General features: G+C 54.1%; 1 protein-coding gene across 3 annotated transcripts; it reads right to left on the bottom strand.

Annotated features, from left to right (window-relative positions):
• Positions 1 to 22,498, bottom strand: NADK (NAD kinase). Of its 3 annotated transcripts, XM_032395421.1 has the most exons (13): positions 22,420 to 22,492; positions 21,234 to 21,379; positions 10,305 to 10,523; positions 8,171 to 8,254; positions 6,090 to 6,219; positions 5,573 to 5,681; positions 5,335 to 5,420; positions 4,420 to 4,522; positions 3,899 to 4,053; positions 3,582 to 3,681; positions 3,346 to 3,503; positions 2,567 to 2,649; positions 1 to 2,141 (listed from the first exon to the last, which is right to left on the bottom strand). In XM_032395421.1, the coding sequence occupies exons 2-13, from the start codon at positions 21,245 to 21,247 to the stop codon at positions 1,967 to 1,969; spliced, it is 1,416 nt and encodes a 471-aa protein (XP_032251312.1). In that variant the 5' UTR covers positions 21,248 to 21,379; positions 22,420 to 22,492; the 3' UTR covers positions 1 to 1,966. The 3 variants fall into 3 exon arrangements, with proteins under 3 accessions (XP_032251312.1, XP_032251326.1, XP_032251323.1); XM_032395435.1 differs by lacking the exon at positions 21,234 to 21,379 and having other exon boundaries at positions 22,420 to 22,498; XM_032395432.1 differs by lacking the exon at positions 22,420 to 22,492 and having other exon boundaries at positions 3,926 to 4,053; positions 21,234 to 21,992.
• Between the last annotated feature and the right edge of the window lie 1,854 nt (positions 22,499 to 24,352).

Here is a 24,352-nt window from a genome sequence, read left to right as displayed (position 1 = left end):
ACAAGTCTGTTTATTGAAAGGATCTGAAAATATTGTAATAAGGCTTTCAACAACATCTAACAAATTTTCAAGATATTAACAATATGAAACATTAAGAATTTACTTCAAAAAATCCGAAGTTTTCTAGATCATTCAAATCATGCTGCTTTCAGACTTGGTTAATACTTGCTTTTTTGTCTAAACCAGTGACCCAAATCCCAAATGCCACTGTCTTTTGGACCTAAAGCTGGGAGTTTTGGTCCGGCCCCCTCTCAGCCCAAGGGAGGCCGGGCAGCGAGCCTCGAACCGTGCCCCGCCCCTGGCAGATGGCAACAAGGGCCCACCTCCCTTTCCCTTGGCCATCCGCCAAGCACCACACTGAGGGCCAGAGGCGCTGAAACACGGACGTGGGAGACCACGCTCAGGCTGCAGAGCCTGCTCTATGGAGGCCCCTGGCTGAGGGTGGCTGCACGTGTGGCCCCAGAGCCTTTCCATCAGCCCAAGAATGAGGCACGTGACCCTCCACGAGGCAAAGCACAGGCCCGTCCCTGTCACTCCAGAAGTGGGTCCAAGAAAGGGCAGCTTCTGTCCCTTCTGTTCTTGCCAATTCAACAGATTAAAAATGCAGCTCAAAGAAAAATCAGTTACTCAGAAACAGATGCCCGAGTGTAGGACATCTGTCAGGGAACAATAACCAGGGGACGAAGCCACGTGCACTGAGCCACGACTCCCACCAGGCCACACGGGCTCTGGGTCCCACGTGGCAAGCACACGTGCCCACGCCCCACGCGCCCGGCCGGCCGAGGAGCGACCACTGGAATGATGGGAGTTTCCTTGCAAGCCCGAGACCCACGGGGAGAAGCAAGAGCAGAACCAACACAAAACGTCCCCAACCACCTCTTTCCTCACTAACCAATGTGTCCCCATCTTCTAGTTGCAGTTGCAAAGCACCACGGCTTACTGACCGAGAAGCACCCTCTCTCTCCGTGGACCGTCACCCCCACGGTGAGCATGCTGAACAGTGGTCCCAGCGCACAGTGCCACACAGAGCACGTGTAAACAGCGGAGCGAGGCTCCACTTCACAACAGTACAAAGCCCGTTCCCTCTGAAATCTTCCAAGTGTGTACAATAGAGTCCGTACACAAGCAGTCCAGAAAGCTTAAAATAACCTCTACAGAGTATACCCAGGGTTTAAAATACCTTCCGGGGGCAGAGGGGGCCGTCCCTGCTTCAGGAGGAATGTGCGTGGGTCTGACCTACCAGGCCACCGCTGGGCTTGCAGGGGCCATAGCGTGGAGCCCTGCCGGCACCCGTCACACCACAGTGGGGCGGGGGGGGGGGGAGCTTGGGACCAAGGCAGCAAGGTGTGCCCGGATGAGGTGCAGGTGCCGAGCAGGAGGGAGGGGACCCCTCCACTCATCAGCCAATCAAATACCGAACTGCTCTCTGCAGAAGCGTCCCCTCTGAGTCCTTTTAGGGGAAAAGGTGCAGGATTTAAGGGGAAAATCGTGGTAGCTAAAGGAAGATTTTTGACTACAAGACATTTATTTTCAACACGGAAAGTCCAATCAATCCATTCTGATCCCCTCTGAATTTCAATAGACTGATTGGAGCACAGGCTGCCTGACAAGGAATCACAAAGCGCACACCCAGCTCCGGCGTCCCCGCCCTGGGACCAGGCTCTGAGCGACAGCCCAGGTGCACGGTGTGGACCTGGGAGCCCCCGCCAGCACTCACTTTTCTTATTTAGAAATGCAAAAAAGAAGTCAGATTTAAAATGTTAAAAACGGCTGATCTGGTCGACAAAAGGCAGATTCCCGGCTCTTCCCCTGGCTACAGACAAAAGTGCTGTGACTTCTGGCGCCTGACTCGGGGCTCACAGCACAGGTGCTCAGGTCTGCCGGCTCCCGGAGGCCACGTGGGAACGAGGCAGCAGAGCAGCTTTGGGACTCTGGGGTTCCGAGTGTGGACGGCAGGAGCTCAGGCCTAGCCCTCCCCCGCCTCCTCCTCTTCCTCCTCCTCCTCCTCCTCCTCCGTGAAGTGCGCCTGCTTCTTCCGCACGTTCCAGTGCAGACACTGCGCCAGGCTCTCAAACCAGTCGCTCACGGGGTCTCGGACGCAGATGGAGGGAAGCGGGTAGCAAGAGGTAGTGATGCTGATGCTGAGGCGGGGGGGAGACAAGCACGGCACAGGTGAGCCCACAGCATCAGGCCAAGACCCGGCCCCAGGGGCCATGCCCACCCCAGCCCAGCTGGGGATCATCTCAGTTCTGCTCGTGCCGCTTGCTGCACAGCCCGGGGCCCGTCTCACCCTAAGGACAGGTGCAGCCGGCAGGGCCACCAGGGCAGGCCGAGGTGAGGGGCTGTGGATCTGTCACCGCCGCCGCCCAAGTACAGCAGAACATGGGGCAACATGCTGCCACCTGCGTGGGTGACCAGCTGCCCGACAGCCTCGCGTCTGCCCCCCCCGCAGCTCTCAGTCACAGAGCTCTGCCTGTGGGGCCTGCACAAGCCAACCTCAACAGGGGCACGAAGGCAAGCACACCCCTCACACCTGCTCCTCGCTCCGGCCCCGAGGCTCACACACCTGTCTCCGTGGCGGATCTCCTGTCTCTTTCGTCCATCAAAGGACACCCATGCAGTGTTCCTTGCTTCCGGTGACAGCATGATCTGGAGAGGGTCAAGCAGGACAGAGCAGGCTCATGAGTGCAGCTGAGCACCTTGGACCCCCACCTTGGGAGGGCAGCACTGGCCAGGAGGACCCTTGAGGGTATCCCTACCACCCACTCTATGCCAAGGCCAGTTCCAGGCCGTAAAGGCCTTAACTTATGTCTCGCCGACACCAACCCTGGGAAATAAGACGGGCAGGCCATCAGGCCAAGTCGCCGACCATCCACCCAGGGCCAGGGACACCAGCCAGGGGTCTGGCTCCATCCCTCTCTCCCTGTGACCTGCAGATGTGGCCTTGCCTACCAGGGCTCACAGCCAGGGATACGCCGGTCCAGGGTGGACCAAAGCAGGGAGTGCGAGGCAGGCAAAGGACAGAGATGGAGGAGCAGGACACGGGCCACACACCAGGACGGACTCTGCTCCTCACAGGGTGCCGCTTCACCCTGCCCCCATCCAGTGGGGACTATCCCCACCCCCCAAGGACCCACAGCCCTGCTGGAGGGGCTGGCCCGGCTCTCAGCGCTGCCCCCGCCGACCAGACGGACAAGGACGAGCGTGAAGCCCTTCCTGCACCCAGCACGGTGGGGCCCACAACCCAGCGGGTGCTGGGGTCACAGCTGGGGGCAAAGAGGGTGGTCAGCATGGCAGGCCCCAGGCAACAGCTTAAAGCAGAAAGGGTAGAGGGTGGACTCTGACCTTCAGCTCGACCCCCGCGGGGACCACGATAGGCCGGAATGACAGCGAGTGGGGGCAGATGGGTGTGATCATGATGGCCGGCACGTTGGGGTGGATCATGGAGGCCCCGGCGGCAGCCGCATACGCTGTGCTACCCGTCGGGGTAGAGACGATCACCCCTGATGGACAGGCCGCAGCGTCACTCTCTGTGGGCTCTGCCCCACCCCCACCCTGTGGGACCCCAGGCGCCCACCTACCGTCACCCTGCACCGTGGTGATGAGGTGCCCATCCAGGTAGACATCCACGTTGGACAGGTATGAGGAGGGGCCTCTGTCGATCACCACCTCGTTCAGGACCTGGGGGGACAAGGTCACTGCACACTGGGAGGGGCCAGGCAGGGCCGCCCTGGGGGGGGGGGGGTTGTCCCATAGGCAACTACACTGTTGCTGGGCTCTCGGGAAGATCCTGAGGTCAGGGGCCCCCACTGGGTCCAGCCCAGAGTCCCTCCACCCGTGCCTCTTCCTGAGGCCATAGGACAGGCAGGGAGCCTGCACAGGGCACATAGCCACAGACCTGGTACTGCATGACCTGCTTCCCAACCTCTGCATCCAGGTCCGCAGCTAGCAAGCCGTTCTCGCTGATCCCGTTGGGCACCACCATCTTCTTCCCCCTGAGCTCCTTCACGACCCTGACCTTGAGCCGGCTCCGAAGAACAACAGCTGCGTTCCCTGGGGGCCAGCAGGGGTCATACCCAGGGAGGTCAGCAGGGAAGGGGTGGTGGCACCGTGCAGGAAGCAGACAGCCCTGCTCCACCAGAGACCACCCTTCTTCTCCCAGATTGAGGACAGCACCTCTCTGCCTTCTGTGAAAGCCAGTTCACCACCTCCCACCAGCACACACAGCAGTTTCAACACGGGACCTCCTCAAACCTCTCAGTGTGAGGAAAAAGTGTTTGAACTGTTCAAAAATCTTGCATCTCTGAATCTTGAAACACTTAAATATTGCTCTACACATCATTAAAAACCCCAAAAACCAAGTGAGAAGACAATCCCATGTTCAGAACTCCTTGTGAGTTCCAGAACATTCCGACTTACCCTGTATCACCTGAGTAACTTGGGACTGAAAGTTCTCAAAGTTGAAGGGGGTCAGGAAGCCCAGGGAACCCAGATGGAACGCCATGACCGGAGGCACGCTGCCCTATGAGCCAACGAGGCAGGTCAGTCAGCTAGCCAATCCACTCAAAAGCCACCCCAGTTGTCCCCAGCACCGACGGACCCACCCCCCGACTGTCCCTGGGAAGGGACGGGCACATGAGTGCTCGGTCAGTGCTGGGGGCTGGGGGGTGGGCCGGCAGGCTGATGCCAAGTGATCGCACGGGAGGTCAGCGGGCAGGCAGGGGGGCGGGGAGGAGCTGCTGAGAAACCAGTGCAACAGGACCGGCCAGCCTGCTGGCCACGGAGAACAGGAGAGAGCTGGTCAGGGAAGGACGCAAGCCTTCACGCCAGAGCCTCCCGCCTTGTGGAGAGTGAAGGCGGGCTTCGGGGGGTCCCAGCGGGCTCCCTGGCAGACTCCTGCCCTCTGGCGCCTCCACAGGCCTCCTGGGTGCCCTGGAGGGTCAGCCTGGAGCCGCCGCCTTCATCCTGCTGTGGGCCCCGTCCCCTCGGCCACGAGGTGCCCGCTTCTCCTCATGGGTGCCATGCATCTGTGGATCTGGGGCAGCCCCCCAGGGCAGTTTCTCCACCACTGCCCCCCTTCTTCCCAGTCACCCCGCTGCCCAGCCCAGGCTCCACGTCAGTAGCAGTCCCCGTGAGGACGGAGACCCTAACAGAGCAGATGCACCACTTGGCATTATTTACAAACCTGCTCTATGGCCAGTATCAGAGTAAGAAGACCGTAGAACTCGGCATCCCCATGGCATAAAGTCATGAGGTACAAGAAGGGATGGAAAACCTCACTGGGAAAGCACCTCCTCACGCGGTGCCGAGGCCAGACCCCCCTGAAGACCTCACCTGGAACAGTGAGGATGCGTAGAGCAGGGTCCCATCCCCTCCCAGGCATATGATGAAATCGATCTGATTGGAAATGTCATCATAATCTAGAAAACAGAACAAACATAAGAAAAGGTGTCTCGGCAGCCCCTGACGCCACAGGGCGCCCTGCCCACGACGGGGCAGGAACGCTAGAAGCCTGCCAGGTCCAGGGCAGTGGTGCCAACCCGCCGCACGACAGAGCCGAAGACAAACTCACCTTCTCTGAAAGTGCAGAACTTCTTCTTCACTGGTCCAAAATTGTCATCGCTCACTATGGCAGGGTCTTCTAGAACTTTCTTCTCCACATACACAATCATGTTATTCTCCTGGAAGGGAGACAAGCACGTCAGCTCCACAAGACCCAGTTCAGATCCTGCTGGTCTTCCATGAAGCCTCCTTTTAAGCCGTAGCACTTTATGATGAGGGGGAAAGGGATTCCTTAGTCCTGGCTGTCAGACTGCTTTTGACCTGCTCGTGCACAGATTTCTGTCTTTCTGGAGGCTCTGTGACCCTCAGTTATGGAAGTCACTTGCCTGAAATGGGCTTCTTGACTTGGTCAGCTCTGAAATCACAAACCCAGAACCTGGCTAGGAGGCCAGCTCCGCGCCTGCCCCCGCCACGTGGCCCAGGAGCACATGGAGACCCCCGCGCTCCAGGGTGGAATCTGGCTGACACAGACGCGGTGGGGGCGCAGAGGGGAGTTCTGGGTTGCCACCCCCAACCTGGTCACTCGCCTCCATCAGGTACACACAGAGCTCCTTGAAGGGCTGCAGCAAGCTGGCGTCCCGGATCTTCTTGATGACAAGAACACTCTTTGGGGACTTGTTCCACGTCAACCGCTGGCTGGCAGGGTCCTGGATATGCCTGTGAGGGCAAAGGAGCGTTCACACCAGGAGCACGCTTTCCCTCGAGAGGACAGACACACCACATCCTCGGAGGCATGTCTCTCAGGCCCTGGACCGTGTGCTAGCCCCACCAAAAACCTCCAAAACCATGACACAAATCACCAAAACAAGAGGCGCGGTGTCTGACGTCATCTAGTTACTGAGCATCACTCACCCTTTCCAGGCGTTTCTACAAGGGGAGGGGTCACTCACAACACCCTCTGTGAGCTTCATCGTCTGCCCAGGTCACGTGCGTGGCTCATGAGTAGGTACGGCTGCTTTGGTCACAGTGTTTCAGTCACACCTTGCTAACAACGGGAGTGGAGGGCACACCAGCCCCCACACTCTCCCATCCGTGCTCATTTGCACTATAAACTTAATTTCTGCAACCTCAAAACTGAAAGCAAAACTACCCTAAAGTGACTTCTGAAAGGCTATATAAAACTACGGCAAGAAAGCTCCCTAAAATTAAAAATCAAGCAAATCTTACTGAATCTTTTCACCGTTTACACGATCCTATTTAAAACAAAAAGTCCTGAGGATCACCTTTAACAGCAAGGAGGCGGGATGTGAGGCGCCCTGCTCTTCACTAAACTGGCTGGCTGTTCAGGGCCCGGGGGCGGTGACACATCCCAGCCACACAGGAACCCGAGCTGGGCTGTGGAACCGGCTTCGCCCCGTGGGCAGAGCTGTCAGGTCTCGGTCAGGTGAAGGGGTGTGCACTCTGCAAACTTCGTCACTCTGCTTGGCCGTGGGCCTCAGAAGCAGCGTGGACGGCTCACGGACCTTTGCCCGGGTCGAAGCCCCTTTGCGCTGACCCAGGCATGCATGGCCTGTGGCCCTTTTGGCCCTCAGACTCAGCTGTGTCCAGCCAAAGCCACCACAGTGTGTCCTGCACACGCCTGGGTGCCAACTGTGATCAGCCTCCCGCTGGGTCACCTACAAGGTGGGGATGCCGACTTTCCCCAGCACACAGGTTGTGGATGCCGGCTGGGAGAGCGAGGACGCCTGAGAGCTAGCAGGTGACCAATCCGAGCCACTGCCTAGTAAGCCAAAGGCAGTCACATGTTGGCAATTCCACACATTTCAACATAAGAAATGAATTCTGACTGTTTAACAGAAAGCGCCAACATCAAGTAAGTGACGTCACTTGTCTGTGTTTTCCTAAGACATAAAGCACAGCCAGACCAGCGCACAGAGCCCTTTACAGAGCTCCCACCCCTGTGGAACCACCAAGTGACTCTTCGGACAGGAGAAGCCGGAGAGTCACTGAGAGTCCAGAGAAATAACCCTGATCGCTTAGTTTTTACAGTTTCTCACCCAGGCACTGCGTGGCCCTCACTGCGTGGCACTGGGGGTCTGGTAGCACTTGTGACAGCCGCACCTGCAAGGAGGGGTGTCTCTCAAAAGTAAAAGCAGGGTTTCAAAATAGCCAAATGATGTCTCTGTATTTTAAGAATAATTAAAGGAGGACTCATGGGTGGCTCAGTCAGTTAAGTGTCTGTCTGCCTTTGGCTCAGGTCCTGGGATCAAGTCCTGCGTCGGGCTCCCTGCTCAGTGGGGAGCCTGCTTTTCCCTCTCCCTCTGGTGCTCCCCCTGCTTGTGCTGTCTCTCTTTCTCAATAAAATAAAATAAAATAATTAAAGGAGAAGCATGTCTGACCCACCCAGCATATTGTGTGAAATACACTGGTTTCCTCCTAGACTTTTTACTGTAAAAACAAAACTAAGTCTAAAGATGGTGCCTGGCCCAAACCCCATCCGCGTTCTGGAGAGCAGTGAGCCCCGTGCTCGCTCGAGCTGGTGGGGATGCCCTGCGGCTTCTGCTGACTTGAAAAGTGAACTTCTCACCCCGAGTCAGAACATTCCACAGCGCCGTGATCCTACAACAGCACACACGCCCAAGGAGCGCCCCCCACCCCCAGCACTCACATGATGGTCTGGGGGTTCTGCAGCACACAGGCCTTTGGTCCAAACGTGGTCACTGGGCATGGCCCATGCAGAGAGCGAGTCCTCCTGTGGGGAGAGGGGACACAGCGGGTGAGCAGACCTGTACAGACTGTTAGACCCTCAGAAAGGCTTTTTTTTTTTTTTTTTTTTTTTTTTTTAAAGATTTTATTTATTTATTTGACAGAGAGAGACATAGCGAGAACAGGAACACAAGCAAGGGGAGTGGGAGAGGGAGAAGCAGGCTTACCGCAGAGTGGGGAGCCCGATGTGGGGCTCGATCCCAGGACCCTGGGATCATGACCTGAGCCGAAGGCAGCCGCCTAACGACTGAGCCACCCAGGCGCCCCCTCAGAAAGGCTTTTAATCGTCATGACCTTACGTCCATCATCGGCCCAGTAGCCACGTGACGGCCCCAGGAGACCCCGCCCTGGTCCACAGAGCCACACCCACCACACACTGTGCAGCGTCAGCAGTTAGAGAGAGTTCCTTAGAGAAAAGGACCCCAAACTGGGCAGGTGCCCAGGCCCCACCCCCAAAAAAGGGAAGACCACCTCTGGGGACAGGCCTGGAAATCTGAATCTGAGCAGTCTCTCTGACCAAGTCTGTCTGGGGACCAGTCCCCTGGCTTATACTTGGGAATTAAGACCTTAGAGACCAACCCTAAATTACCTAGATGAAAATTCTAACAAAACTGCTCATGCTGAGTTGCAAAGTCACTAAGAGAGATCCTACTTCAATGACCCAACTTCTCCAATAACTGAAAAGCGACTCAGCTGTAACTGAATCACCAAACGAAGGGGCTGTGGCCAGCGCACATTGCGGGGCCAACACCACCTGGCTGCCCTGCCCCCTCCCTGTCCGTGAGGGCCCAACGCCCTCCCCGGCACAGGCTCGGGGGAGCGATGAGGACACCCACACAGTGACAGGGTTATGGGACGTGTTCAACCCCAATGGCCTCACCGTCCCTTTCTGCACCCAAAGATGGCCAAATGGAGCTGACTTCATCTTCAACCGTCTCGTGGTGTCAACAAAATCTTCAAATTCAACACAGACAAAACAGATTTTCTAGCTGTCTTATAGAGGGCAACAGACCGAGAGAGAGCCCCGGCGTCGGGTCAAAGACGACACCTCACGGCCCGCGAGTGCACACAGGAAAGGCGGCTCACGACAGGCCTCAGCAGCGGCATGCACGCTCAGTGCGCAAGGACCGGTGTGACCGGACACACGCCTGTCTTCCTCCTCCGCCAACACCCCGCGCGGAGGCGCCCTCTGGCCTGCTGTCACCTGCTGTCACCGCACCACGTTCCACGGCCTCGGAAGCTGGACGGGCCTGTGCTGAACCCCCAGAACCCACCAGCAGCAGCAGTGCTGCCGGGAACGCGGAACCCCTGCTCGGTGGACAGCGCCCGGCCGTGGCCGCCCTTCCCCGACGTGCGCTTGGAGCTCTCCCCGCAGAAGGCTGCCCCGCCCCGTCCCCGCTCCGCCCTCGAGCACCGACGAGGTACGCGCTTTTTACTGAAAACTTCCCCTTGCGTTTGAGAGAGTGAGCCCTGCTTGAGAAGCGGGGCTGGCTCTGGCAGCTTCTACCCAAAACTCACCGCACTCACTGTTCCAGAAGCCAGGGCAGCGTCGACAGGTGCCATCACCACGCTGCCCGGCAGGCCGCTGCGTGGGCAGCCCTGAGCGCGGTCACTGAAGCGCGTTGTGCAAGCACACGCACCGCGGGTCGCCGCAGAGGGCAGGCCGGGTCAGGGGGGGGCGCCTGCCCAACTCCCCTGCGGCCACACCCAGCCCCCCGCCAGCCCCGTCACCGCGTGGGTCCCGCTGATGGGCCTTCAGGCACCACCCACACACCTCAAACACCAAAAGTCAGAGTGGGCGCTGGCTGAGGAGAGAAGAGGAAAATCATCCTGCGCTGGTACCACCTGGGGAGACGTGCCAGGCGGGCATCTGTCCTCTGCTCCTGGGACTCAGCCCCACCCCACCTTCTGGACACACACGGTATCAGTCAGTATTTACACACACCAGTACCGAGGCCTCAAAAGAACCCTTGGTCGCAGTTTGGAGCAGTCAGAGTGTGCAGGTGAGGGGGGTGCTTGGAGGAGGGCCTTCGTACCTGAACTCTTTGGTGCTCGCCAGGGCGGGCGAGGCAGACAGGCTGCGGGACTTGGCCCGCCCCCGGATGGGGTGGTTGGGCCCCCAGTCCTCGTCCCCATGGCACGCGGAGCAGCGGTAGGAGGCCGACTCTGCACTCAGTGCCTTACTCATGTTGACTTTCTCTTGTTCCATATCCATAGTCGTTAAACGAGGACTTCGATCAGAAAAACACTGATGCCTTAATTTAATAAAATAAATAAAGTAAATAAATACGCATGCAGAAAATAACATATATACACATACACGCACCCATCCCATCAGGGCACAAAAATGGCTGAAGTCCCATTTGCCAAAGGACTTGAGAACAGTCTCTTTCTATCCCAAAGATATTTAAGAACTCAGGAACCTACCTGTGGTTTCTAGTGAATCTAGAAGAGCTAACAGTCAAAGAGTAAGAAGGAACTAGCAGGCTGGAGCTGTGGCGTTTCTCCCACAGATAAGGCCAAGGGCCAGGTAGAGGAGAAGTCACAAGCAGGGATTCAGCCCATTACGGTGCAAGGAATCACATGGGGCTGTGCGGTGTTAAACGCCCCTTGGTGCAGGTGAGCTAAATGGTTATACTCAGCAAGACTGACGACCAGATACACACTGGACTCCAGCCCTGCTAACGAGCCAATAAAACATTTGCCAAAACTGACCTATTTTAGCCTCAAAGAAAACGTCAATTTCCAAACACTAGTGAAGGCCGAGAACCTTACATTCCGACCACAGTACAATAAAACCAGGAAAAGACAAAAAAGTAGGAACAAAGAAAACAATTCTGCAACCACCTGGGAATGTCTGAACTTTCTCCTAAGCAACTTATGGCTCAAAATGGATATCAAACCAACATATAACACATCGAAACGACCAGGATAAAGTAAACACAAACCAAAGTCTATGCTGCCCCATTAAGGTGTGCTGAAGTTTTTTTTTTTTTTTTTAAGATTTATTTATTTATTTGACAGAGAGAGACACAGCGAGAGAGGGAACACAAGCAGGGGGAGTGGGAGAGGGAGAAGCAGGCTTCCCGCGGAGCAGGGAGCCCGATGCGGGGCTCGATCCCAGGACCCTGGGACATGACCTGAGCCGAAGGCAGACGCTTAACGACTGAGCCACCCAGGCGCCCTGTGCTGAAGTTTTTGAGAATGAAGAGAAATGAGCCGAGATTCCTATAAAGCTAGAAAAGGAATGAAATAAGTCTAAGAAAGGCAGAAGCAGTGACAAAGGCAGAAATCAGTACACTGAACAATGGAAAAAGAAGGGCAGAGTTTCACAAAAGCCGGTGTAGATCAAGGGACCAAACAGGGAATCCTCCAAGGACAGGAAGGGAAGGCCACCACAGGGTCACGGCGAGGGTGCCTGCAGCTTTGGAGCCCACCCGGACCTGCCCAAGGAGGAAAGCAGGCAGGGCAGGCGTCTCGCAGAGGAAGACCCCCCGCCCATGGCGGGGGTGAAAGGCGGCGCCCCAGGTGGAACCAGCAGGATAACCTGCCGCACAACCCACGTTGCAGGGACAAGCGAAGCAAACAAGGTCGCCCCAAAAGAGACTGTAACACACATGGTAAGGCCAAATGTTCTCCCAGAGGGGTGAGGACGCGTCAGAGGACAGCACTGCAGGAGGTGAATGGAAGGGAAACTCCGAGACCAGACAAGCCCGGGTCTCGGTGTTAAGGTGAAAGGTGATGGCGCCCCTGCACCCCTACCCTGGCCGCACCTGACAGGTACCAGAGGAGCTTCAGAAAGTAATGCCCACACCCAGACTGAAGGCATCAGTAGTTTTATGAGCTCCCAGGTGGGGGCGCCCAGGCAGCTCAGTGGGTTAAGTGTCTGCCTTCGGCTCAGGTCATGATCCCAGGGTCCTGGGATCGAGCCCCCCATAGGGCTCCCTGCTCGGCGGGGAGTCTGCTTCTCCCTCTCCCTCTGCTGCTCCCCTTGCTTGTGCTCTCTCTAAAATAAATAAGATCTTTAAAGAAAAACACACAAAAACTCCCCAGGTGATTCTAAATTTTAGCTAGAGTTGACAACACCGCCTAGTGGATCAATATCCAAACATGAAAAAATCTTTAATAAAACCCCAAACCTACAAGAACATACTGATATAACCACTCCTATTCAGTCCTGTACTGGAGACCATAGCCAGTGTAATAGGGAGGAAAACGAAGTAAAAGGCATAAGGATGAAAAAAGAACTGGTAAAATTGTACTGTCATGGGCTCCTGGCTGGCTCAGTTGGTGGAGCGTGCGACTTTTAATCTTGGGGTTGTGACTTCAAGCCCCACACTGGGTGTAGAGATTACTTAAAAAAAATTGTACTGTCAGATGACATGGTCTTCTATATGGAAAATCATAAGGAATCTACAAAAAAGTGACTCTGCCCAATAAGTGAGTTTATTAACCAGGTTACAGGAGACAGTTGGTTAAGCGGCCGACTCTTGGTTTCAGCTCAGGTCATCATCTTGGGTTCCTGGGGTTGAGCCCTCGTTGGGCTCCATGCTCAGCAGGGAGTCTGCTTGTGGATGCTCTCCCTCTCCCTCTGCCCCTCCCCACCATTCGTGCACACTCTAAAATAAATAGATGAGTATTAAAAAAAATAAAAATGCCATTTACAATAGCACTGAAATAAAAGCTACATAGGGATATAGTTGACAAAAGAAGTAGAGAACCTAATTCAAGTTATAAAATAAGTCATGGGATGCAGCGTACGGCAATGTGACTCTAGGTAATAATAATGGAGCATATATTTGAACGTTGCTAAGAGAAGAGTTTAAAAGTTATCATCATAAGAAAACAATTTGTAGGGGCACCTGGGTGGCTCAGTCGTTAAGCGTCTGCCTTCGGCTCAGGTCCTGATCCCAGGGTCCTGGGATCGAGCCCCGCATCGGGCTCCCCGCTCAGCGGGAAGCCTGCTTCTCCCTCTCCCACTCCCCCTGCTTGTGTTCCCTCTCTCACTGTGTCTCTCTCTGTCAAATAAATAAAGAAAATCTTTAAAAATAAATAAATAAATAAAATATTAAAAAAAAAAGAAAAAACAATTTGTAACTCCATGTGGTGATGGATGTTAACTATATCCATTGTACTGGTCATTTTCCAATACATACCCATCAAATCATTACACTGTACACCTGAAACTAGGAGGTCATATATCAACATCTCACTAATAGGAAATAGCACAAAACCTGTATGCTGACAACTAGAAACGCTGCTGAAAGAAATGGGGAAGCAAAGAAATGCAGACAAAAGCACATTTCCAGATCAGAGAAGCTGATATTGTTAGATCTCAGTTCCCAAACTGATTTAGACTCTCCACAATTCCTACACACAAAACCCCAGAAGACTCTTCTCCAGAAAATGATGAACTGGGGCACCTGGGTGGCTCAGTCGGTTAAGCATCCAACTCTTTTCTTTTTTTAATTTTTAAAATTTATTTGGGGGGGTAGCACAGCGGAGGGGCAGAGGGAGAGGGAGAGAGAATCCCAAGCAGACTCCATGCTGACTGCAGAGCCTGAAGTGTCCAACTCTTGATTTCAGCTCAGGTCATGTCTCGAGGCTGGGAGAGAGCCCCGCATTGGGCTCCATGCTCAGTGTGGAGTCTGCTTGAGATTCTCTCTGCCTCTGTACCTCCCCCCACCCCATGCTCTCTAAGAAAAAAAAAAAAAAAAAGGACAAACTGATTCTAGAACTCATGGAAATGTGGACAACCTAGGCCTAAGATAGCTAAAAAAAACTGAAAAAGAACAAAGTAAGACTAACACTTCCTGACTTCATGATCTATAGTCAAGCTCCAGTAACCAGACAGCATGGTATTGACAAAGACACACAGATAAACAGAACAGATTCCAAAATGATGCCCTCACACAGGTACAATCAACGGATTTTTAAAAAAATTTATTTGTAATTAAGTGATCTCTACACCCAACGTGGGGCTCAAATTCACAACCCTGAGATCAAGAGTTGCATGCTTTTCCAACGGAGCCAGCCAGGTGCCCCTCAATCAATGGATCTTCAACAGAGAAGCCAAGGTAATTCAACAGAGAGAGGATCATCTTTTCTTCAAGTAATTCTTTTTCTTTTTTCTTTTTTTTCTTTTTTATTTTATTTTATTTTTTTAAAGATTTTATTTATTTATTTGACAGAGAGAGACACAGCGAGAGAGGGAACACAAGCAGGGGGAGTGGGAGAGGGAGAAGCAGGCCTCCCGCGGAGCAGGGAGCCTGACGCGGGGCTCAATCCCAGGACCCCGGGACCGTGACCTGAGCCGAAGGCAGATGCCCAATGACTGAGCCACCCAGGCGCCCTCTTCAAGTAATTCTACAAAAACTTGATAGCCATGTCTAAAAGAATAAAGTTAAACTCTTTCTTCACACCAAATATAGGCATATCTCAGTTTATAGCATGTGGCTTTATTGTGCTCTGCACACATTACATTTTTTACAAATTGAAAGTCCGTGGCCACCCTGCTCCAAGCACATCTACATTTTTCCACCAGCATTTGCTCACTTTGTGTCTTTGTGTCACATTGTGGTAATTCTTGAAATATTTCAGTTTTTCACTATTATATTTGTTAAGGTGATCTGTGATCAGTGATCTTTGAGATTACAATTATAATTGTTTTGGGGCACCACTACCCTGCGCCCATTTAAGATAGCAAACTTAACAGGTAAGTGTTGTGTGTGTTCTGTTCCACTGACCAGCTGGTCCCCGTCTCTCTCCCCTTCCTCAGGCCACCCTATTCCCTGAGACACAACAGTATGGAAATTGCGCCAATCAATACCCTTACAACGGCCTCTAAGTGTTCAAGTGAGAGGAAGAGTCACCCATCTCTCACATTATTTATTTATTTATTTTAAAGTAGGCTCCATGCCCAACGTGGGGCCTGAACTCAAGACCCTGAGATCAAGAGTCACGCAGTCTATCGACTGAGCCAGCCAGCCAGGCACTCCACACACCTCTCACTTTAAATCAAAGCTAGAAATGATTAAGCTCAGTGAGGGGGGCATGTTGAAAACCGAGACGGGGCACCTGGGTGGCTCAGTCAGTTAAGCGTCTGCCTTCAGCTCAGGTCACGGTCCCAGGGTCCTGGGATCGAGCCCCGCATCGGGCTCCCTGCTCGGTGGGAAGCCTGCTTCTCCCTCTCCCTCTGCCCCTCCCCTGCTCATTCTCTCTCTCAAATAAATAAAATATTTAAAAAAAGAAAAGAAAAGAAAAGAAAACCGAGACGGGCCGAAGGTGAGGCCTCTCATCCCAGTTAGCTGAGCTGTGAATGCAAAGGAAAAATTCCTGAACTGCTTGCCACTCCAGTGAACACACAAAGACAAGAAAGCAAAACAGCCTATTGCTGATCAAACGAGCCACAACATACCCTAAGCCACAGTCTAATCCAGAGTAAAGCCCTGACTCTTCTTAATTCTGGAAAGGCTGAGAGAGGTGGGGAAGCTGCAGAAGGGGAGTTGCAAGCCAGCAGAAGTTGGTTCATGAGGTTTAAGGAAAGAAGCCGTCTCTGTTACGTGAAAGTACAAGGTGGAGAAGCGAGTGCTGACGTAGAAGCGGCGTCAAGTTCTCCAGAAGATCTAGCTGAGATCATTAATGAAGGTGGCTATGCTTAACAGATTTTCAATGTAGACAAAGCAGCCTTACTTTGGGAGAAGATGCCATCTAGGACTGTCATAGCTAGAGAGAAGTCAATGCCTCGCTTCAAAGCTTCCAAGGACAGGCTGACTCTCTTGTCAAGGGCTAACGCAGCTGGTCACTTGAAGTTGAAGCCAATGCTCACTGACCATTGAGAAAATCCAAGTACCCTTAAGAATTATGCTAAAAGTACTCTGCCTGCACTCCAGCAATGGAACAACAAAGCCAGGATGACAGTCATCTGCTTACAATGTGGCTGACTGAATTTTTAAAAAACGATTATCTATTTGAGAGAGAGAGAGGGAGCAAGCATGCGTGCTAGTGTGTGTGGTGGGGGACAGAAGGAGAGAGAATAGAGAATCTCAAGCCGACTCCACACTGAGCACAGAGCCCAATGTGGGGCTCAATCCCACGACCCTGAGATCATGACCTGAGCTGAAACCAAGAGTTGGATGCTTAACTGATTGAGCCACCCAGGTGCCCCAGTTGACTGAATATTTTAAGCCCACTGCTGAGACCTACTGCTCAGAAAAAAAAAAATTCCTTTCAAAATATTACTACTCGCTGACAATGCGCCTACTCATCCAAGAGCTCTGATGGAGATGTACAAGAAGATTAATGCTGCCGTTATGTGTGCTAACACAACATCCAGCCTGCTGCCCACAGGTCGAGGAGGAATTTCAACTTTCAAGTCTTATTATTTAAGAAATACATTTTGTAAGGTTATGGCTGCCATAGATAGTGCTTCTTCCTCTGATGGATCTGGGCAAAGTACACTGAAAACCTCTGGAAAGGAGTCACCATCTAGACGCCATTAAGAACTTTCATGAGGGCGCCTGGGTGGCTCAGTTGGTTAAGCGACTGCCTTCGGCTCAGGTCATGATCCTGGAGTCCTGGGAAGAGTCCCACATCGGGCTCCCTGCTCAGCAGGGAGTCTGCTTCTCCCTCTGCCCCTCCCCCCTCTCATGTGCTCTCTCTCATTCTCTCTCTCTCAAATAAATAAATAAAATCTTAAAAAAAAAGAACATTCATGATTCATGGGAAGAGGTCAAAATATCAATATGAACAGGAGGTTGGAAGAAGTAGACTCCCACCCTCACAGACGACTCTGAGGGGGTCAGGACTTCAGGGGAGGAAGTCACTGCAGATGTGGAAACAGCAAGAGCGCTAGAATCAGAAGTGGCCCCTGAAGATGGGACCAAATCGCTGCAACCTCAGGATAAAACTTTAATGGATGAGGAGTTGCTCCTTATGGGCGAGCAGAGAACGTGGCTTCTTGTAAAGATGCTGGGAAGACTGTTGAAATGACAACACAAGATTTAGATCATCACATAAACTGAGTTGATAAAGCAGCGGCCGGGTGTGAGAGGACCGACTCCAGTTTTGAAAGAAGTTCTTCTGTGGGTAAAATGTGATCAAACAGCATCGCCTGCTACGGAGAAATCATTTGTGAAAGAGTTAGTGAGGCAAATTTCATCAGTGTCTCATTTAGGAAATCACCGTGGCCACCCTAGCCTCCAGCAACCACCACCCTGGTAAGTAGGGAGCCGTCCCTGCTGCTCACATGATAGTTAGCGTTTCTTAGCAATAAAGTAAGCATCTGGGGCGCCTGGGTGGCTCAGTCGTTAAGCGTCTGCCTTCGGCTCAGGTCATGATCCCAGGGTCCTGGGATCGAGCCCCGCATCGGGCTCCCTGCTCTGCGGGAAGCCTGCTTCTCCCTCTCCCACTCCCCCTGCTGGTGTTCCCTCTCTCGCTGTGTCTCTCTCTGTCAAATAAATAAATAAAATCTTAAAAAAATAAATAAATAAAGTAAGCATCTATCTACCTACCTATCTCTCTCTCTCTCTCTTCTCTCTCTCCGCCGGGCTCACTACCGTGAGATCAAGACCTGAGCTGAGATCAAGAGTCGGACACTTGGGGGTGCCTGGGTGGCTCAGCTGGTTAAGCATCCAACTCTTGGTTTTGGCTCAGGTCATCTCAGGGTTGCGAGATTGAGCCCTGTGTTGAGTTCTATGCTCAGCAGGATGTCTGCCTAAGATTCTCTCTGCCCCCCACCCCCGCGCTCTAAAATAAATAATCTTTAGGGCACCTGGGTGGCTCAGTTGGTTAAGCATCTGCCTTCAGCTTGGGTCATGATCCCGGGGTCCTGGGATAGAGCGCTACATCGGGCTCTCAGCTCAGCGGGGAGTCTGCTTTTCTCTCTCCCTCTCCCTCTGCTTTCTCTCACGTGCACTCTTTCTAATAAGTTTTTTAAAAAAGATTTATGTATTTGACAGAGAGGGAGAGAGCGCACAAGCAGGGGGAGCAGAGGCAGAGGGAGGAGCAGGCTTCCCGCTGAGCAGGGAGCCTGATGCTGTCTCCATCCCAGACCCTGGGATCATGACCTGAGTCAAAGGCAGACGCTTAACTGACTGAGCCACCCAGGTGCTCCCAAAGCATGCAATTTTTTGATCTCGGGATCACGAGTTCAAGCCCCACACTAGGCGTAGAGCTTACGTAAAAAAAAAAAATGTTTTAAAAAACACAAAGAATGAGCTTTTGCCGTCTGTGACAACATGGATGGAGCTAGAAGGTATGATGCTAAGTGGAATAAGTCAGAGAAAGACAAATACCATATGATTTCACTTCTATGTGGAATCTAAAAAACGAAACACCAAACTTTCATTTATTTATTTATTTTAAAAAAGATTTATTGGGGCACCCTCTGCCCCTTCCCCCTGCTCCTTCTCTCTCTCTGTCTCTCTCGCTGAGCAGGGAGCCCGATCTGGGGCTCGATCCCAGGACCCTGAGATCACGACCTGAGCCAAAGGCAGACTCTTAACCGACTGAACCACCCAGGCGCCCCAAAAAACCAAACTTTTAAATACAGAGGACAAACTGGGGTTGCTGGAGGGGAGGGGGATGGGGGATGGGCAAAACAGGTAAAGTGGATTAAGAGGTACAAACTTCCAGTTATAAAATAAGTAAGTCAGGGATGAAAAAGCATAGCATAGGAAATAAAATTAATAATACTGTAATAGGGTTGCCTGGGTGGCTCAGTTGGTTAAGTGTCTGCCTTGGGCTCGGGCCATGATCCCAGGGTCTGGGAGGGAGACAGCATCAGGCTCCCTGCTCAGCGGGGAGCATGCTCCTCCCTCTGCCTGCTGCTCCCCCTGCTTGTGTGTGTGTGCTCTCCCTCTCTCTCTTTCTCCCTCTCTCTCTCTCTGACAAGTAAATAAATACATAAATATCTTTTAAAAACTAAATATATCTATATAAAAAAATAATAGTGTAATAATGCTGTATGGTTACAGATGGTGACTACAGTTACCTCGGTGAACACTGAGTAATCTACAGAAACTGTTGAATCAATGTTGTACACCCGAAATTGATATAACATTGTACGCCAACTATGAGAGAAAAACTCTCTAAAGGTCTGACATACAAGAGAAACTATTTTAGATTTCTTTCTAAGTCAATATGACTGTACATAAACTTCGTTCAAACCAAAAACCTGATTTATGGCCCCCCACGCATGCATTGTACATCTGCTTTGTGAATGAGTAGCCTAAAGGAAAATCATCTTGTCTTTGAGATATCAATCAACACTCCTACTCCCTGCATTCCTTTACGGCAAAACTCCTAATTCTTGCCTATATGCTAATCTATAATCTTTGAGCTTTTACAAGATGTAAAAAGTATATTACGCTGTAAAAACCATTCATTTCCTGGAGTGTGAAAACGCATCTCCAGGGCAACTGTCCTAACTTGAGCTCGAATAAAACTCTTTTTTACTTTTAGAGATTTTTTTTTTTAAGATTTGTTTATCTGAGAGAGTGTGCACGTGCACAAGCATGGGGGGAAGGGCAGAGGGAAAGAAAATCTCAAACAGACTCCCCGGTGAGGGCAGAGCCTGACGTGGGACTTGATCTCACAACCCTGAGTTCATAACCTTAGCCGAAATCAAGAGTCAAACATTTAACTGACTGAGCCATCCAGGCGCTCCTACTTTTAGAGACTCTAAAAAGTTTGTTCACTTTGTGTCGACAGCTATAGATCAATTAAAACAAACACACACACCTAACATTCTTTACTAACAGAACCTCAGCAAAGTAGGGTAAAAACGTCAGTTTTGAGCTGTGACCAAGAGGTCCTGCAGCAGCCTCACCCTGCCATTCTGAGAAGTAAAACCAACCAACTCCTCTCCTCTAATATGTAGAATCAGGGCAAGGCTACCTGAAATGCCCCACTCTGCATGGGACTTAGAGCAACTTACTGCCAAGAAAGGACAAAAGAAGCACTTAAATTAAAGGAGCCTATTAGGCAAGTGGTAACAATGCAATCTTTTCTCTTTTTTAAGATTTTATTTATTTATTTGACAGAGAGAGACACAGCGAGAGAGGGAACGGAACACAAGCAGGGGGAGTGGGAGAGGGAGAGGCAGGCTTCCAGTCGAGCAGGGAGCCCGATGCGGGGCTCGATCCCAGGACCCCGGGATCATGACCTGAGCCGAAGGCAGACGCTTAACGACTGAGCCACCCAGGCGCCCCCAGGCGCCCTAATTTTAAAAAACAACTTTGGCATCGGGAAATTTTATTAGGAAAGTAGTGTTGGGCAGCAACGTTTCCTAGAATTCACACATGGTGGGGAGGGGACACGCTGAGAGGGCAGTGAGGCATCCGGGACAGAAGTCAGACGTGACACCCATGACATCCAGTGAGAGCTCTCAACCGTATTTGTTGAAAATACTGAATGAGGCTCCCTGCTCCGCGGGAAGCCTGCCTCTCCCTCGCCCACTCCCCCTTGCTTGTGCTCCCTCTCTCCCGGTGTCTCTGTCAGGTAAATAAATAAAATCTTAAAAAAAAAGAAAAGAAAGAAAATACTGAATGAAAAAGGAAAGCTTATTTGGTGACAGAAACAGGAAATGCTGAACCTCACTAGTTGACACTGAAGTGCAAAACAAGTCCCTGTAAAATCGCCCTTCCCTTCTCCATCGATAGTGCCCAGTGCTGGCAAGGATGTGGTAAAACTGGGCATCCACACTGGCAGTGTGTGAACCAAGGAAGGCCTTTTGGAAAGTTCTCTGGTAACATGAGCCAGGAGCCTGACCTGTAGCCCCATACACCGAACAGGATCCGAGACCTGAAGGGGGCTGCCCCAGAGAGGCAGTAGCACCCTTCCTTGGGCAGGGAAGGGAAACCAGGGTCTGTGCGGCTCTGAGCGAAGCCAGGCCTCCGTCACCGCGCACTGGAGTAAAGTTCTCAGACACCAATCTGAGCGGCCGTGCAGGGCTTTCTATTTACCTGTTCCCGTGCATTAAACTCAGGAGCCTGGCAATCACGGGTCTGGAGGTACCGCGAATGGCCCGCCAGCGGCACAGACAGAGGTGAACTCGCGGAGTGACAAGCTGACCCGCACTAAGCCAGGACGGGCCGCAGCAGCGGAGCGCCTGCCAACAGGTGTAAACAGCACAGCAGTGAGGCCGCTGCAGGGGGCCCTCAGGTGCGCCCGCCCCCTGCACACCGCCTCTCCTGGGTGCTGGGCCTGCGTCCTGGAGCTCCCTCGGCTGTGGCGATATCCATGCTTACAGAAAAGTCCTGTGATTCGAGGGAATAAAGAGGTGGGGCCATCAACTCCTATTAAAAAACACCCGCCTCTTCATTCTTCACACCTTTTCTCAAGCGGTAAACTCAGGAGCACCAACTCGTCTCCCCTGTAGCGGGGCGCCAGGGGCGGGGCCCGCGTCCGGAGACCCCCGACCTGCACGTCAGAAGCCCGCGGGGCGCGGTGCTAGCAGCGCAGACCTGCCCGCAAGTCAAACACAGAAAACCCGGAACCAGCACGAGGGCTCCCCTCCAGCTGCGGCCACTGCGTGCCTACTGCCCTGGCACCTGCCCCGCCCGCAAGTCGCCCGGTGGCCAGGGCAAAGGTCACAGTGAGGGCAGGACTCGGGGCGCCCGCTGACAACAGGGCCCCGGGATTCCGGGAAACGAGTCCTTGAAGGGCGTCATCCCGAAAGAGGGAAAATAACTCCCTTCTAAAAGCCAGCGCATTCTCCCAAAACGAATGAGTAGGTCTTCCATGCGAGGCAGAGCTGCGCCCCAGGACGGGGAAGGAAAAGTAACCTGTTACTCAGAATCAAAGCCCAGGGCATCCTTTGCTCGGAGCGGCCCCCGAGACCCCCGCGGGCCCCGGCTGCGGGCCGCCGGGCGGGTGTCTGGCGCCCAGAGCGGCGCGCCCTCCGACGACAAAGGGCGCGGCAGGCGACCCCGACCTGCCCCCGAGGGCCCGACCCTCCAGGCTGCCCGCCAACCCGCGGACTCGGGAGGCGGCCGTCGCGGGCGAGGTCGGCGGTCGCGCCCCCAGGCTCACACCCGGGCGGCCGCCCTGGCCCACGACCCCGCACCCCCAGAGCCCCGGGCCGCCCCGTGACCTCGGGCGGCGGCGACCGCGGGCGGAGGGCCGGGCCGACTGGCCACGCGCACTCACCGTTCGCTGCCCCGGGCGCCTGCGGGGCCGTCCCCTCTCCGGGCCGAGCCCGCGGGCCACGCCACCCCGCCGCCGCCGCTCGCCGTCGCTCGCCGTCGCTAGCCGGCCCCCGGCGCCGCGGCCGCCCCCCGCCCCATGGCCGGCCCCCGCCCCACGGCCGCCGGGACCGCGGCGCCGGCCCGCCGAGCAGCAATGCAGCCAGTGCGCACGCGCGCCCCACCCCGCGCATGCGCCCCGCCCCACGCATGCGCCGCGCCCCGCGCACCTGGGTCGGCCAGCAAGGACCTGGGGTCCCGGCTGGGGGCTGCGACCCAAGGGTCGGTGGGGCTGGGGGCGGGAGCGGGCCATCGGCTGCCCCGACCCCGACGGCGGCTGCCGCGAAGAAGAACCTTGGTCCCCACTCACCCCGCCGCGTTGCAAGCACGTCGGCTCGCGCCCCTTGCCCCTGCCCCCTTGCCGCTCCCGCTCCCCTCCACCGCGGGCCGGGTGGACTGGCTGCGGACCCCCGCGAGTGGTGACAGCACCCGCTTAGGATTCCATAACTGACGGGGTGTGAATCTACTTAGAAGGCACATGTTTTGGGAACCAAAACCGGTTGCCAGCAGCTGCGACAGCCGGACCCCTCCCTGCCGGTACCGCTGGAGGGGGCGGCCGGGGCGGGGCCACCGCGGGCCTCTCCCACCCCAAGCAGCCTGGCGGGGCCCTGCACACCACCTGGACTACAGGGGCTGTAGGCCTGGGATGTCAAAGGGGGCCCCTCCAGGGTGACCTGCTAGCACCGTCGTCCACCACCCCTCTCACCATCACCACCGGAGGACCCAGAGAGGAGAGAGGAAGGGGACCTAGGACACAGTTACCCACTTGGTAGCTTCTGGTGGAGCTGCAGGCCTTCCCCAGGCCACCCAGTAGTCAAGTGTCCCAACAGTGTGCCAGGCTCCTGGGACTCGTCTGTGAATAAGGGGTCACCGTAGAAGAAGCCGGGGGGAGTGCCCTGTTCGGTTCTTGGTAATCTGCCTGGCTTCCCAAGTGCCCCTCGTTTTTCCCTGTGTGCGCGCAGGTCTCCCAACCTTGTGTGGAGTGGAGCCTTTTGCAGCAGCGTGGCCGCCAGGTTTCCCCTGCCCCCATACCTGCGGTGGTCAGGCTTCTCTGGTGGGGTCTCCCGGCCCAGCGTGCAGAGACTCCAAACTCAGATGGGCACAAAACAGGACATGTCTCACTACTGCCCTGGGACCACTGGGCAGTGGGGTCACCAAGAGTGAGTAGAAAGGGGGGCAAGGATGTCAGGAATTGGGGGGGATTTCTCAAGCTCTGTAACTTCCCCATCTGGTTATTTTGGAAACCCAACCACTTCCCTAAAGTGACAGCCGGCCACACCCACGGGAGAAGCCTTTTGAGCTGTGTATTTTGGATATGATCATTAACAGAATACTAACACTTGATCCAGCACTTATTATGTTCTAGGCACCGGGCTAGGCCTCCTAAGAACCTTCTAGAGCAGGAAGTTTATAGAGAAGGCACCGAGGAAGGAGAGCCAGCAGCCTAGGAACTAGCCAAGTTCCCACGGCAGGCCCCTTCCTGTGCCCCTCTCTATAGGGAAGTTGTGCAGGAGCCCTGTAGTGATGGAAAGCCTCTGTCCACCCCAGACCTCAAGACTTCACACAGGAGTGCTTCCCCATTTCAGAGATGAGAACACAGGGGCTGTGGCTTCCTTCCGCTGACCAGACTGTGCAATTTCTCCCAGCAGGCCCTGGTCCCACCCAGCCCCCTCAAGGGCTGACCAGCAATAACGGAAGTCAGTGCTGGGAGGGGTTCCTTAGGGCATCCGGAAGGTTCCTAGAAGTTTTATTTGGGCTGGGTCCAAAGGCGGAGTAGGAATAAGCCAGACCTGCTGGGGAGAGGGAAGGGCCAACAGCAGGGACAAAGGCCAGTGTGG

The sequence above is a fragment of the Phoca vitulina genome, unplaced genomic scaffold, assembly GCF_004348235.1.
Source record: "Phoca vitulina isolate PV1807 unplaced genomic scaffold, GSC_HSeal_1.0 scaffold2, whole genome shotgun sequence".
Taxonomy (NCBI): domain Eukaryota; kingdom Metazoa; phylum Chordata; class Mammalia; order Carnivora; family Phocidae; genus Phoca; species Phoca vitulina.
Note: the sequence above shows the minus strand (reverse complement) of the source record. Positions and strands in the feature narration are given on the sequence as shown.